Source organism: Phyllobates terribilis, unplaced genomic scaffold (genome assembly GCF_046119375.1).
Source record: "Phyllobates terribilis strain yellow unplaced genomic scaffold, ASM4611937v1 Scaffold_11__3_contigs__length_659146591, whole genome shotgun sequence".
Classification (NCBI taxonomy): domain Eukaryota; kingdom Metazoa; phylum Chordata; class Amphibia; order Anura; family Dendrobatidae; genus Phyllobates; species Phyllobates terribilis.
In genome coordinates this window covers 29,536,510-29,549,961 of record NW_027362771.1, presented here as the reverse complement: position 1 = coordinate 29,549,961, position 13,452 = coordinate 29,536,510, and the positions used below count along the sequence as shown (strand labels likewise).

Below are 13,452 nucleotides of genomic sequence, written 5' to 3'. Positions count from 1 at the left end.
GCCAATTTTGACCTTCATAAACAGGTCAAATTTTCGAAATCTGACCAGTGTCATTTTGTGGTAATAACTCTGGAACGCTTTAACGGATCACAGGTGATCCTGAGATTGTTTATTCGTGACATGTTGTACTTCATGTTAGAGATAAATTTTGGTCAATATGATTTGCATTTATTTAGAATATCAAAAATTTGACAATTTTAAAATTTTAAAACTTTGAAGGATAGGCAGAAACTTCTCTAATGCCATTCTCATGGCTAACAGTTCTCTCATATTGGACTAATCCTTTCCTTCCTGGCTCATCCACACACTCTTAGATGTGCCCCCCCTCCATCCAGTAGTGCCTGCATCTGTTACAACATCGCTTATCGGAGTTACCCAGGGGACCCCTGCTGACAGATTGTGCATCTCCAACCGCCACCACAGGGAATCTGTTGCTAAGATTTATTCTTCCTTCCAAATGTCCTACTAATTGTTCTGGTCCTCACTTTCCACAGTAGTTGTCAGGAATTGAACTGAGCCCATAATACTGTGAAAATGCATGTTAGGAACCCCACTAAGGACATAGCCCTCCTGAGAGACATGTTTGGCCTGTTCACTGCCGAGTAAACCAAGGTCATCATCTTGTGTTTTTTTGCTGGAAGAAAATACATCTGGGTGTTAGAATTCAGTATGAGACCTAGAAAGGTTTGCACCATTAACTGTTTTAACCTTCATTTCTCTAGATTTAACACCCATCCCAACTCTAAGATAGTCCTGACTCTTAGAAGCTGGGTGTTGCAGTGCTCCACTGACCTTCCTATGATCAATAAAATAGTCCAGATATAAATGATCAGTGTCTCTTGTTCCTGAACATGAGCCATCATCTCCGCCACAATTTTTGTAAATACCCTTGACGTCAGAGGCCAAAGGGTAGGGCTTTGAATTGAAAATTTCTTTGGCTCCCTCCCATGGGTAGAGTCACTCTTAGATATTTATGATTGAGTATTTAAATCGGTACATGGTAGTATGCATCCTTCAGATCCAATACCACCACCATGTAGCAATCTGGGAATAGGAGTTTTATAGCAGTCCTAATTGACTCCATCTTGAAGGGATGAGGACTCAAAAAACGGTTTAGTCTCTTTAAATTGATAATTGTCTTGAAGGTCCCAACAGTTTCCTTCTTTTTTTTTTTTTACCATAAAGAGGGGGGGAATAGAATCCCCTGCCTTCTTGTTTGGAGATCTCTACAAAGACTTCTTTCTGTACCAGACTCAGAACTTCCATTTCAAAGGCCAACTGTTCTTCACATGACCTCCAGGTAGAAGTGAAGCTTCAGCTTCAAGCTGTATTTTATTATCTTTAATATGCAGATGATGGATGACATTCTTTTCCAGGCTGGAAGAAAGGAGAGCCTTCCTCCCACCTGGATGATTGCATCACTGGGATGTCTTTTTTCCCCCTCTGAGGAGGCACCCCTCAAACAAAGCCAGGGTTCCTTCTCTTCCTATTTTCCCAATAGTTTTGACTTTTGGGAGTTTTTTTTTTCATGTATTTCTTCCTCCAAAAGGACCCACTCCTAAAGTTGGTCAGCGGCAAACTGGGGAACCCCTTTTTATCCCCTGCCTTCTCTAGGATATCATCTAATGTTTAACCAAAGAAGAACTCTCCTTCACATGAAATGGAGCATAGCTTGGATTTTGAGTGAACATCTCGTTGCCAACATTTTAACCATAATGCTCTTCTAGCTGAGTTAGAGAGCTGCAGATCTTGCCACCAGCCTCATCAAGACCACTGAGGCATCTGCTAGAAAGGCTGCTGGCCCCTGTACTAAGGGCAGATTAGACAGGATTTTTTTCCCTTGGGACATTGTCTTTCAGCTGCTCCTTCATCTGCTGTAGCCACACTATCAGATCTTCAAGCACAATTCCCTGCTATGAAGGGTCTCAGAGCACCCCTGTTGATGTCCCCCAGGTAGCCATCTGCCTTCTCGTCTAACTGGTCCCTAAGAATACCTAGGTCTTCGAAGGGCTGAGTAGATTTTTTTTTCAAAGATTCAGCTACATCAATAATCAGGCTTTAATCTCAGAATGAGGTAGCCTCCTCCTCAAACAGATATTTTCTCTTTAGGGATGAGGTCCATAAGGCCTTCCTATTAGGTCCCTTCCACTGTTCCCTAAAGAGCATTTTAATTTTCTCATTTACTGGAAATTTACGCTTCCCTCCATGTTCCAGGTCCCCCCAAACATAATTTCAATTGATTTAGGATCTTGTGTCTACCAGCCCCATGGTGGTTCTTACAGCCTTAACTAACCTGCTCCTGTCTCCCACCAACATTCTCAGACGAAGATCCTGAATCAGAATCGTCCATAATGATTGATTTTAGATTTAAAGCAAGATCAAGGGCCTCCTCACACAGTCTTTTGAATGCAAGACTTACACATACTTTTCTGCCAGTCGGATGGTAAGAGGAATTTGCAAAGCGCATACTATTTTACGCTTTGCAACAGATTTTCTAGGTTTCTCCTATTTGAAAAATAAACAAGGGTGGCCACATTGGCAAAAGTGAAGTCTCAAAAATCACTCACCACCCACTGATATTGAAGGATACCAGACCTGGAGGCTGGATCAGGTCACAGGGTTGTTTCCTTACAGGAGTCTCTGGACCTCTGGCTGGTCTTACTGCCGCTCTTCATCATGCAACTGCCACCACTGTGCTTGCTTTTCGGATGATGCTGCCCGTCGCTGCTGCATCTGCTGTTGTGGGTCCTGCTGCTGCTGTTCCTCCATTATAGAGGAGAGCTGCAGCATCACAACCTCCACTTCGACATGAGTCTTCCTTTTAAATGTTGTGCCTGCAGAATCTGCCTCAGCCCCTGGAAGTGAAATTACTTACTGTATGTCATCTGACCATCATGCGTCAGGCCTAAATAACCTGCCTTGGGGCGGGCCATGCGCATGCACCAGTTGGTTACCAATTTACTCTGCACCCTCGTCATCAGGGCACACCTTGTTACACACCGTGCACAGACCTTCCTGGATTCACCCGGAGCACAGCACAACAGGCTTACAATGACGTGGATAGCAGTGTGTGCAGACCCAAGCAGCGCGTAGGCAGCAGATCTCTTGCTGCCCACGCTCGCCTATCACATTGACCATCTAAAGCCCTGGGGTGACGCTTCCAGAAGACTCACCGGTACCATGGGCAGGTAAGCCACCCACCCTTCCAGCTACAGGGAGTCAGGCCTGGGACATTCTTCCAGCCGCACAGTTCTTCTTGAGGTCTCCCATCAATGACAGAAAACTGAACTGATGTGGAGAAGGGGTGCTGCCCTTTTATTTCAGTGGGTTTCCTGCCCTGGATGGGTAGATCCTCTCTCAGTGCTGTCATGGGTGAAGGGAAAAATAGAGAAAACTTGTTTGTTTTTTTTGTTTATTAATTAAAGCTTCCCTGGCAGTGTAAAGTGGAGAGGTCATTTTCACCAATTTTAGTGTACTAAGAGTGAGGCAATCTATTGTTCGTGTCTCTCTACAGTGTTGACAGATACGCACTCACACCATACGTTACCACATCCTGCAGTCCTGGTTGGGACCTTTATGGAGGCTGCAGCAGCAGAGCATATGCAGGACCTTCCACTTGACTCCAGCACCTTTAAACCATGTGGTCACTTTACCTGAAAGGTCCTGGAATTACTTGTACAGAAGGTCCTGCAATTGCTCAGCTCCTGCAGCCTCAGTTCACTCCTGGCAGCATCCTCTCCTGCTCTGCACCGATCACTAGAGATCAGTGTCAGACAGGAAAAGCAGCATCTCTCTGGTCGAGAAGGACGCGGTGTTCATTAAAGGAAGCTGAGCTGCCTCCAGACTAAGATTCAAACACTAAAAATGCATCTCAGTGTAAAATATATGGTAGCTTATTCTTTTGCAAAGAGATTAAACACGCAGTAAGAAACATATCCTCTCTAGTCTTCTTAGACTAATACAATTGTCTGCGCCTCCAAGCCCATTTCCCATGGTTCTTTCAGTTCGCTCTGGAAGGGCTTACACTGTTTAAGGAGAACCTGTCACCATGAAAATGTCATCCAATCTGCAGGTGCCATGTTATAGAGCCAGGGGAGCTGAGCAGATTCAGTAAAGTCTGATTTAATGATTGAATCCTCCGCTCTTTCTGGTCCAGCTTTCAGAGATCGATGTCAGTCAGAAAGAGCACAGTCCACTGGACTGAAAATCCCAGAAACGGCAGAAGTTTCAATAATTCAAATACCGGTTATGCTGAATCTTTTCACGTAATTACAACTTCAATTTCTGCACTAATCATTCATTGTTTTCAGTGAGGTATATCAAGAGCTGTTTATGGTAATTTTTTAAAGTATAGGCAAAGACAAACTGCTACAGCTGCTAGGGACTAGAGACTGCAGACAGGGAAAAAACACAGAAAAAAAATTACATGCACTAAATCTAAATGGAGTATACAAGTCATATTGGTGACAAATGTACACTGGTCTATTCAGAAAAGCCAGCTGAAACTACAGTTACACGTTAAGCCATGCATCATAAGATGACAAATTACAATGTTAAAGGGGTATTCTCATCTACAAGATCCTATCCTAATATGTAGCATGTGTAATATTAGCAAACACCTTTAATTAGCAATGTAGTATAGTTTTTCTGATTCGCTATGTCTCTTTTCTCATGTGCAGGCATTGCTGCACCTTCGGTATCCATGGTTATGACCACTGATCTAGTGACAGCTAGTTGCTAGTGGTCGTAACCATGGATACCTAAGCTACTGCAATGCCTGCACATGAGGAAAGACGTAGCGAATCAGAAAAACTATACTACATTTCTAATTGGAGGTATTTGCTAATATTATTACACCTACTATATATTGGGATAGGATCATGGAGATGGGAATACCCCTTTAACAGTATATATTGAGGTTTTGGTTAACATTAATATAAATTGCTTTACATAGATGCAATTCAACTAGTGTTGAGCGAGTATGTTCTATTAACCCTTTCGGCGAGTACGCTCGGGCCAAGCACTGAGTATTTACAGCTGCTCGATATGGTTGAATCACTCCCGTGTGCATGATTTGCAACTGTTTGACAGCTTTATTACATGGGAGGAATGTGTAAGAAATAGACATTCCTCACATGTAATAAAACTGTCAAACAGTTGCAAATCATGCACACGGGAGCGATTCAACCATATCACCGAGCAGCTGTAAATACTCGGAGCTCGGCCCGAGCATACTCGCCGAAAGGGTTAATAGAACATACTCGCTCAACACTAAATGTAACATAAAACATACCTCTGTTGTCTTGTTTTCAGGACCATCACATAGGGAAATATGTAATCTGCCATTTTGTTTGAGTTCATTGTAGGTGAGCCATCCACATCTACGGCTATGGAGAGCATACGCTGTAGAAGAAAAACCGTCCTGGGCAACAAACATAACGTCATAGATTGCTTTTATTTTCTGATTAATGGAAACTAGGCAATACATAAAATAAAAACACTCATTACCTTTGTAGGTTACACTCTGAGAAGGAATCCTCCTGAGCAGTTTCAGGTATCTGTTTCACAACATCTATTAGCCAGTGAATGACTTGTCTGCAACACATTACAAATCAAAAAATAAAAGGAGGAGAAGGATGGCTGTATGGTAGTTGATATATGCCATCTACAGACAATGAGGGGCTAAGGAAATTCTTCCAGTGGAGATGCTAGAGAATACTTAGGCTGATTGTATTTGATAGCTATTGAAAAATGCTAACCCATATAGATTATACATTTGTATGAGACTGCACTCTGTAGCACATCGGAATGCTCAATTCGTCTTTTATAGTAGTCATATACAAGGAATATACACAAGGATCATCCCTGCCCATTCCCACATCTTAATCGGGATAACACTTACTTCACATTACAGAAACTCTTGTCACAAGACAGCATGAGTTTACATAGAGATTTATGTAGAGCTCGGCGTTGTAAGCAGAGGTGGAAGTCATCATCCAAGGTTTGTACTACATACTGGAGGAAAAGCTCAACAGTCTGGTACTCCTACATAAGAAGAAAGAGGAAAAAAATTTTAAGGAATTGGGCACTACTTTAATGATTGCCTATCCTTTTGCTAGGTGATTAATATCTGATCAGTGGGGGTGCAACACACAGCACCCCTGCTGATCAGCTGTTACCACCAGTGGATGTAAGTTTTCGAATCCTGTCAACAGCAGCTATATCATTTCTATAATAGCTGTGGCTGGGTACTGCAAAACCACACTGTTACAAATGAATAGGGAGGTGGATCTGCAGTACTTGGGTAAGGCCACTGTAATTTAGGCAGAGGTGCTGTGTTCTGGCAACATCCAATAACTTCTATCTGCCGCTGGTAACAGCTGATCAGCAGTGGTGCTGGGTGTCGCCCTCAGAAGATCACAGGAACCATTAAAGGAAGCCATCCCCTTGGTGTTTGTTTTCTAGTCTTAGGCTGTGTGCCCACGATGCGTTTTTGAATAGTTTCCGCAGCAGCAATTCCGCTGCAGAAACGCTTAAAAAACGCATGGTAGAAGGCCTGCCATGTTCCCTAATGATAATCCGCATGTTCTGTGCACATGCTGCGGAAATTTCCGCTGCGGATTATCATTGCGGAAAAAAACGCAGCACTACCAATTATTTTGCGGATGCTCGGCGTTTTCGCCGCCATTGACTTGCATTAGAACACATGGAATCCGCATCACTGGATCTGCAGATGCGCATTCCATGCGTTTCAATGTGCGGATGGTACCCGGGTGTGGAGGACAGGAGACTCTCCTCCGGACCCGGGTACCATAGTACCTGTAAAAAAAAAAGAATAAAATAAAAAATAAAACATTATACTTACCTTCTGATGGCCCAAGGTGTGCTTGTCTTGGCTTGCCAGCAGATCGCGATGGACTCAAGGACCTGCGCAGACGTCATTTAGTCATGTGACGGGTCACGCAACGCTGATGTCAGCAGGTCCTTCAGTGTACCGCGAGCTGCCGGCAAGCCGAGACGCATCGAATAAAGACACCGGGGGCCATCAGAAGGCAAGTATAGATTTATTTTTTATTTTTTAACATTCTTTTGGTCACACTATATAAATCCATGCTGTTTGCATGGATTTATATAGTGTGACCAAGTTGACAAGCACTTTCCAAGTGATGCTAAAATCGCTTGGAAAGCGCTTGTCAACCCGCATGCGGAAATGCAAGTGAAGAACGCTTCACATCCGCATGTCCCTGGCAGGAAAAACGCATGTACAACCCGCATGTACAACCCGCATGAGTTTTTTCTGCCAGGGAGAGCATTTCTGCATCGTGGGCACAGCCTTAGGCCAGCCTAAAATAGTGACAGACTCAGACTCCAGCAATGTGTCACTTACTGGCTCTTTGCTGTACTTTTGATATCACCTACTGTTTAAATGCTAGTCTCCTCAATGATTAGCTCTTCCTAACCCTTCTCATGGTATTGAAACACTTTTCTGCCTATACGCAGAAAGCTGCCAATGCATAATGGAATACAGGGATAACAGCAGCTCAAATACCTAGGACTTGATCGATAACAGGAGCTCATTGGGAGCACTAGCAGAACAGCAGATAATTCAGTGTTTAATCAAAACTGCAAGCAGCCCATTAAGTGACATCGCTGAGATCAGTCTCCGCTTACATGATGCCCCTTTTGAGAGCAACATGAAGTATCGCTGATGACGTGTTCTCCTAATCACCCAACTGCTGCGGACAATCTCAGGCTTCTGCAGGCTAGTTATATCAGGACAGTCATTGCTTCCAGAGCAGATCTCTGGAGCGACCTGTGCTAGCGCCATAGAGGTGTATTATGCAAGGATCTTTTCAAAATATCAAACAAAAAATTTAAAAAAATATTTTTAACATCTGACAACCTATTAAATGCAATTGATGTTTGCTGCAGTAGCAGACACTCCACAGGCAACTGTAGTACCATATGTACACGCACTACACCCTTGCCCTGAAAAAGACACCCAGAAATGGCCACGATAACCCAACTTTCACTGACTCGTTCTATCCCCATCTACATTTAAGCTGCATGATAGAAATGGATGGCACAATTATGATCTACAAGAAGTGTAAATGGATAGTAAATTAGAAGGAAAAATACACTTTTACCATACCTGCTTTGATGTCATCACCTCTGAGAGCAGATTCCACTGCCAGGCCACTGACTCAGAGGTAGCTGGATGTAATCTAAAAATGCAACAGGTCACATTGTTGAATTAACAGCACTACCATTTTATTTAAAAACAAAAAATAAACGGCAGGGTTATTAAATGCCAATTAAGGAAAAACAAATTATGAATTTACGATAAATCCATTACTCCCCACTCTGTAATGGGTACATATATCTGCTGACATTTTACATCAGTTATTTTTATGCTTCGCTTGGGTGGCACCATAAAGTAAGCTGACGAATTCTATAGATTGACAGACAAGGCGACATCCTGTATTACCACATGACACTCAGGGAGGGGGTCACTCTTCTCTCTCCACTCAGGGGGTTTATGTTCAGTAGTGCTTCTGTCCATATAGCATTTTGGGCCATGACATTGAAACGGGCCGACAAACTTCTATTCAGGATCCAGGGAAAGATTGGTGAACAAACTAATCTAAATAATTATGGACAGATGGACGATTTCTTTGAAACTACTTCAAATATTTTGTATTTTCCTATAATATCTTTTTGGTGGAAAACCCAATAAACCACTGCAAGTTTATACAAATTATTGTGACATTTTCTTTGGCGTCTCGCATCTGGTAAGAAGTCCTGAATAAATATACAAGGAAAATGTAGATTTAACAAGGTTCAAAAGGTTCTTAACCCAAATGTCCAGTGCTTTTATGTATTAATAAATTATATCAGTAGCAATAACATTCATACATAACATTACAGGGATTGGCCACCTTTGGACACTTCAATGCATGCATCTGGGCTAAAAATATTTTCGCAATTTGTGTTTCACTCCTAATCTTTGTGTTGTATTTACAGGCTTTCCCCCTGGTGGAGGAGCAGGTGACCAGTTCATCAGCAGCTTTCCTATGTGACCTCTTTTACGATTGGTCACGTGTTCCCCCATCAGCTGCCATTATATAGACAGAAGTGCTGGTCAGACTGTACCAACAGGAGAATGTGGCAGACCTCACAATCTAACAGTAACCGTTTACCTTATTTTTTTTCTGAGATTTTCACAGCTACATTAAAGTTGAATGAGCAGGAACACATTCCGTAAAGGAAAACCTGTAGCATTTGTAACTAAATCAATTGCAAAATGATTTTTAGTACAAAATACATGCATTTAAATATAAAACACGGAAGGGCATTTGATCACACTCCTGACCAGGCATGTTTTATCATACATCTGCTTTTACCTGCTGCAAAAAAAGACTGTTTCAGATATTACCACAATATTTGCTTCTTTTTCATGATACATGGGGCTTTATTTTTTCCATAATTTTTTTTGCTACTGATGATTGAAAATTGAGAAAAAAAAAATTTTTTTTTAAATGCACAACAGCAAAGGACCAAAGATTTTAAAATGTTTTTCCTTTTCAATAGAATTTTTTTTTTTATAAATTGGACACTTTTTCAATGTGGTTGGGGCTAGAAACAGCTATTTTAACTTACTTAATATTTTGGTTATTTTTTCATCATGCTTTTTCATTTTTAATTTTTTTTTTACACTGTCTAAGGTCTAAGACTTTTGGGAGGAGAGAGGTGGGGCATTTGAGCACATTAATACATTTGTTTTATTGAAGATTTCCACTGTAACTGGGGCTGGTATATTAGCACAAGTTAATGGAGAAAAATCACCCTTTTCTATGCTCAGCAGCGCGGTTTCCTAGGACTCAACAGCTACTGTTCTCTACTGATACCCAGCGATCACCTGATTGGTGATTCTGGAGGAGGATGCATGGCAAGTGCTTCCTATTCTGTATACACAGCACTTATTCAGCGCTGTGTATACAGTGATTGAGAAGGTAGACATGATAAATTATGTATTCCTTGTCTGTAGGGAGTTAACTGCCAACTCTTTGCCCCAAAGATACGCAGCAGCTCCACAAGGCAGTGAGGTTTTAAAACATTACTGGAGAATATAACACACAGCTCAGACGTTTAAAGTCTATGGGTGGCTCTGAAGTATTTAAAGGTGGCCAAACCCAATAGCACAAAAACTTTAGTCTAATGTGTATAGGGGCCATAATACATGTTTAGCAGTCCCTCCATACACCCCAAGCCTTTCTACAGGACTGGATCTTGTCAAAACCTGGGGTTTTTGAACATATTCAGAAACTACATCTCAGTGCTTTTATCATTAACTCAATTCTAAAAGTATGTTCTTTCACAGACCTTTGAACTTTCATTAGGATTACATAAGCTTCATGGCGGATTGTTTGTTCCTCGGCTCCCAGGAGAACAGACTTGATGACATGACTGATTATGTCTGTAGGGGGATAGTGAGTTGCAGATACAAACTCAGACAGGAAATACAAGGTGCCCGGGTGGAAGCTTTCTTCTATTGTGCTGTTTATTAGATTCATACGAGTTAATGGCACGGGAGCTGGCTGCGAGGTCTGTAATGAGAAACAAATAATGTAATTAAAAAGTTACTAACATTTCTATTTGACATCTTGTAAAAAGTAACACTATCTGCGGTCATTGAATGGAAGCAAAAACTGGTTCTGGTATAGGAAGCCAGGCACCAGAAATATAAAACACTTTCATCATGCACTATTGTGAGCAGAAATATTTCACTGACAAGCCAAGATACTGCACCCCATATTAAATAGCAGTGATTACCGTATGAGGAAACAAATGAGTAACTGGAGGTTTCTTGAAGTATCGAAGCTTGTATACGAGTGACTTGTTGACCACGTCAGATTTGCTTGCAGAGTCTTTTTCATTGTACAAGAGTGACTTGTTCTCTAGGTCGGATTCGCTTTCTGAGGCTTCATTGTACAAGAGTGACTTGTTCTCTAGGTCGGATTCGCTTTCCGAGGCTTCATTGTACAAGAGTGACTTGTTCTCTAGGTCGGATTCACTTTCTGAGGCTTCTTCATTGTACAAGAGTGACTTGTTGACCACATCAGATTTGCTTTCTGAGGCTTCTTCAGCATCTTCCAGCATTGCTGCAAATTGAGCAAAGGTTGAGCTCTTTACTTGATGGATCTGGATATTGGTTTCTGCACTCTCTTGTAAAGGTGAAGAATTTACATTTATATGGTTCATGCTGCTTGTTGAAGGTAGATCTGCATCTGTATGTTCATGAAGGCCATCACCGGGTAGACAGCTCCTCATACTTTTGGAGGAGCACATGATGCTGCACGAACTTGACTCGTCAGAGTCCAAAACTTCTCTATTACAGGACTTATTCATAGATGAGCTATAGACCTCTTCCCTTCCAGGGTCCGACCCTGAATGTTCAGACAGAGAACTGATGTTGCATTGAGAATCCAATTCGATATTCTGCAGAAAGCCATTTGATGCATCTTCTTCGAGGCCAGTCAAGTCTATGATGTCCTCATCCGAGCTTGACATGTACGCAAATACTCCGCCATTATCTGTCAAGTCAATAACATCCTGGAAAACAAATTATCATTAACAAGACATGTTGGTATGGCAATTTACTAAACAATTCTACGAAGGATTGTTGGTGTGAATTTTTTAGCAGAATAGGACAAGTTTTGGAAAATTTCAGAAATATATCAAAGTCCTTTAGCCTGACATTTAATAATGCAAGAAGACCGTTTACCGTATATATTTTGTAAATTAAAAAGGCTCAACTTGGACATTCATATCATTTGGCAGAGAGTTTAACATGCTGAATCTTAATGTAATGTACTCATGGTTAGGATTCCACTCAGTCATGGCAGTTGTCACTAAACCATCATTTCCATACTTGTGATCAGGTGGCAACTGCTTTCACTTCCTTTTCACTCAATTTAGAGCTCAGAGAAGCTGAAGAGAAGGCAGTTGTCACAACTGTAACTACGCAAATAACATTTCAGCGGTTATGTGATGACCACTGGGACTGAGACAGCACAAACCTGAGTATATTACACAAGGTTAGGATTCAGCATGTTAGACTGCCAAATTATAGAAAATGTCAAAAAACACCCTTAACACCTTGGACCAAGAACTGTACACCTTGGACTGTGAACAGTTGTCACACCAAGATGTACATTTCTCAGGGTAAACGTGGGAGTGCTGTCAGTTTATTTGTAAGATCAGAGGCAAGAATGAATGGTCTGTGCCTTTTAGAATTATAGGGAACCCGTCATGTCATATCTACTATCTACACTGCCCCCATTGCGTTGTTAGGGATGCAATATACATCACTAACAGGCTTTTATCATTAAAATTGGTGGTGTTATAATGAATCTATAACATTTTATGTACTTATATCCTACCTGCTTGTTTTCAGTCATAGGGGTGTGATCCTTGTATTCAGACATGGGCGGGCACAGCATTCAGTCACTGCTGGCGCCTCCCACGTATATGAATTTTGCTCCCGGCTGGCGCTGATATTAGTGGGGCGCATGCTCCGTTTTACAAGGCCAGTCTCTGGTCCCTGCGCACAGTGAGGCTGTGTAGGTTCGTAGCCTCACTATAAAGTACTAAACACTAAGGCACATGCAATGAAACATTATGTCCTGACACCAGTGCCACGACGTACTTTGTGGGTGGAGTTAGTGTGCGATTTGTACGGGCCACAAAGGATAGGATAAATATTTAAATAGCCATTGGCAAAAAAAAAAAAAAAGGATTCCTGATCCCTAAGATAGAGGCTAAAACAGATTTCAACAATGTCACTTATTACACTGCCGTTTACACACAATGTTTACCACTAGGACATCATTGTCCAGACTAGCAGCCCTGTGCCAAGTCGTCTGACCACGCCCCCTCCTCTGATAAGCAGCTCACTGTCAATACACATGTACATGGAGATCCTGGTGTGGGCAGGATTAGCTCTCTCAACATTTTCATGTGTGTCACAATGGCTGCAACCAGTAAACTAAGCGATACATCGCTGGAATCAGGGTCTCTCTCTACATTATGCTCCTCTCAGATGAGGTAGCAAAACCTGCTGACAGATTCCCTTTTACATTGGCTGTGGAGTTGTAGTCCTGCTGCAGAATGAATTGTCTACCTGATGGTACGGCATAATGGCATCCATCTATCTGGCTAATCGTTACTTGGACGCTTTCGCTCTGTGCCAGTCAATGCATTGGTTCCCCATACATTGTAGGATCCAATTTAAACTGTTTGTTCTCACCCACAAAGCTCTCCATAGTGCGGCACCCCCCTACATCTCCTCCCTCATTTCTGTTTATTGGCCTACCTGTTCTCTACGCTCCTCAAGAGATTTTCGATTAACATCCGCACTAACCCATACCTCCCACTCCCAGCTCCAAGACT

The 13,452-nt window shown here is 42.0% G+C and overlaps 1 protein-coding gene across 4 annotated transcripts in view; it reads right to left on the bottom strand.

Moving 5' to 3' along the window:
• SIMC1 (SUMO interacting motifs containing 1) overlaps positions 1–13,452 on the bottom strand; it is a 94,358-nt gene that overhangs the window by 58,549 nt on the left and 22,357 nt on the right. For 3 of the 4 annotated variants that reach the window (XM_073651154.1, XM_073651156.1, XM_073651157.1), the window contains exons 2-7: positions 10,834–11,613; positions 10,384–10,607; positions 8,153–8,225; positions 5,903–6,045; positions 5,509–5,595; positions 5,294–5,422 (exon numbers count right to left, since the gene is read on the bottom strand). In XM_073651154.1, coding sequence (XP_073507255.1) covers positions 5,294–5,422; positions 5,509–5,595; positions 5,903–6,045; positions 8,153–8,225; positions 10,384–10,607; positions 10,834–11,613 — 1,436 coding nt within the window. The remainder of the gene's footprint in view (positions 1–5,293; positions 5,423–5,508; positions 5,596–5,902; positions 6,046–8,152; positions 8,226–10,383; positions 10,608–10,833; positions 11,614–13,452) is intronic. The other variant, XM_073651155.1, reaches the window with a different exon arrangement.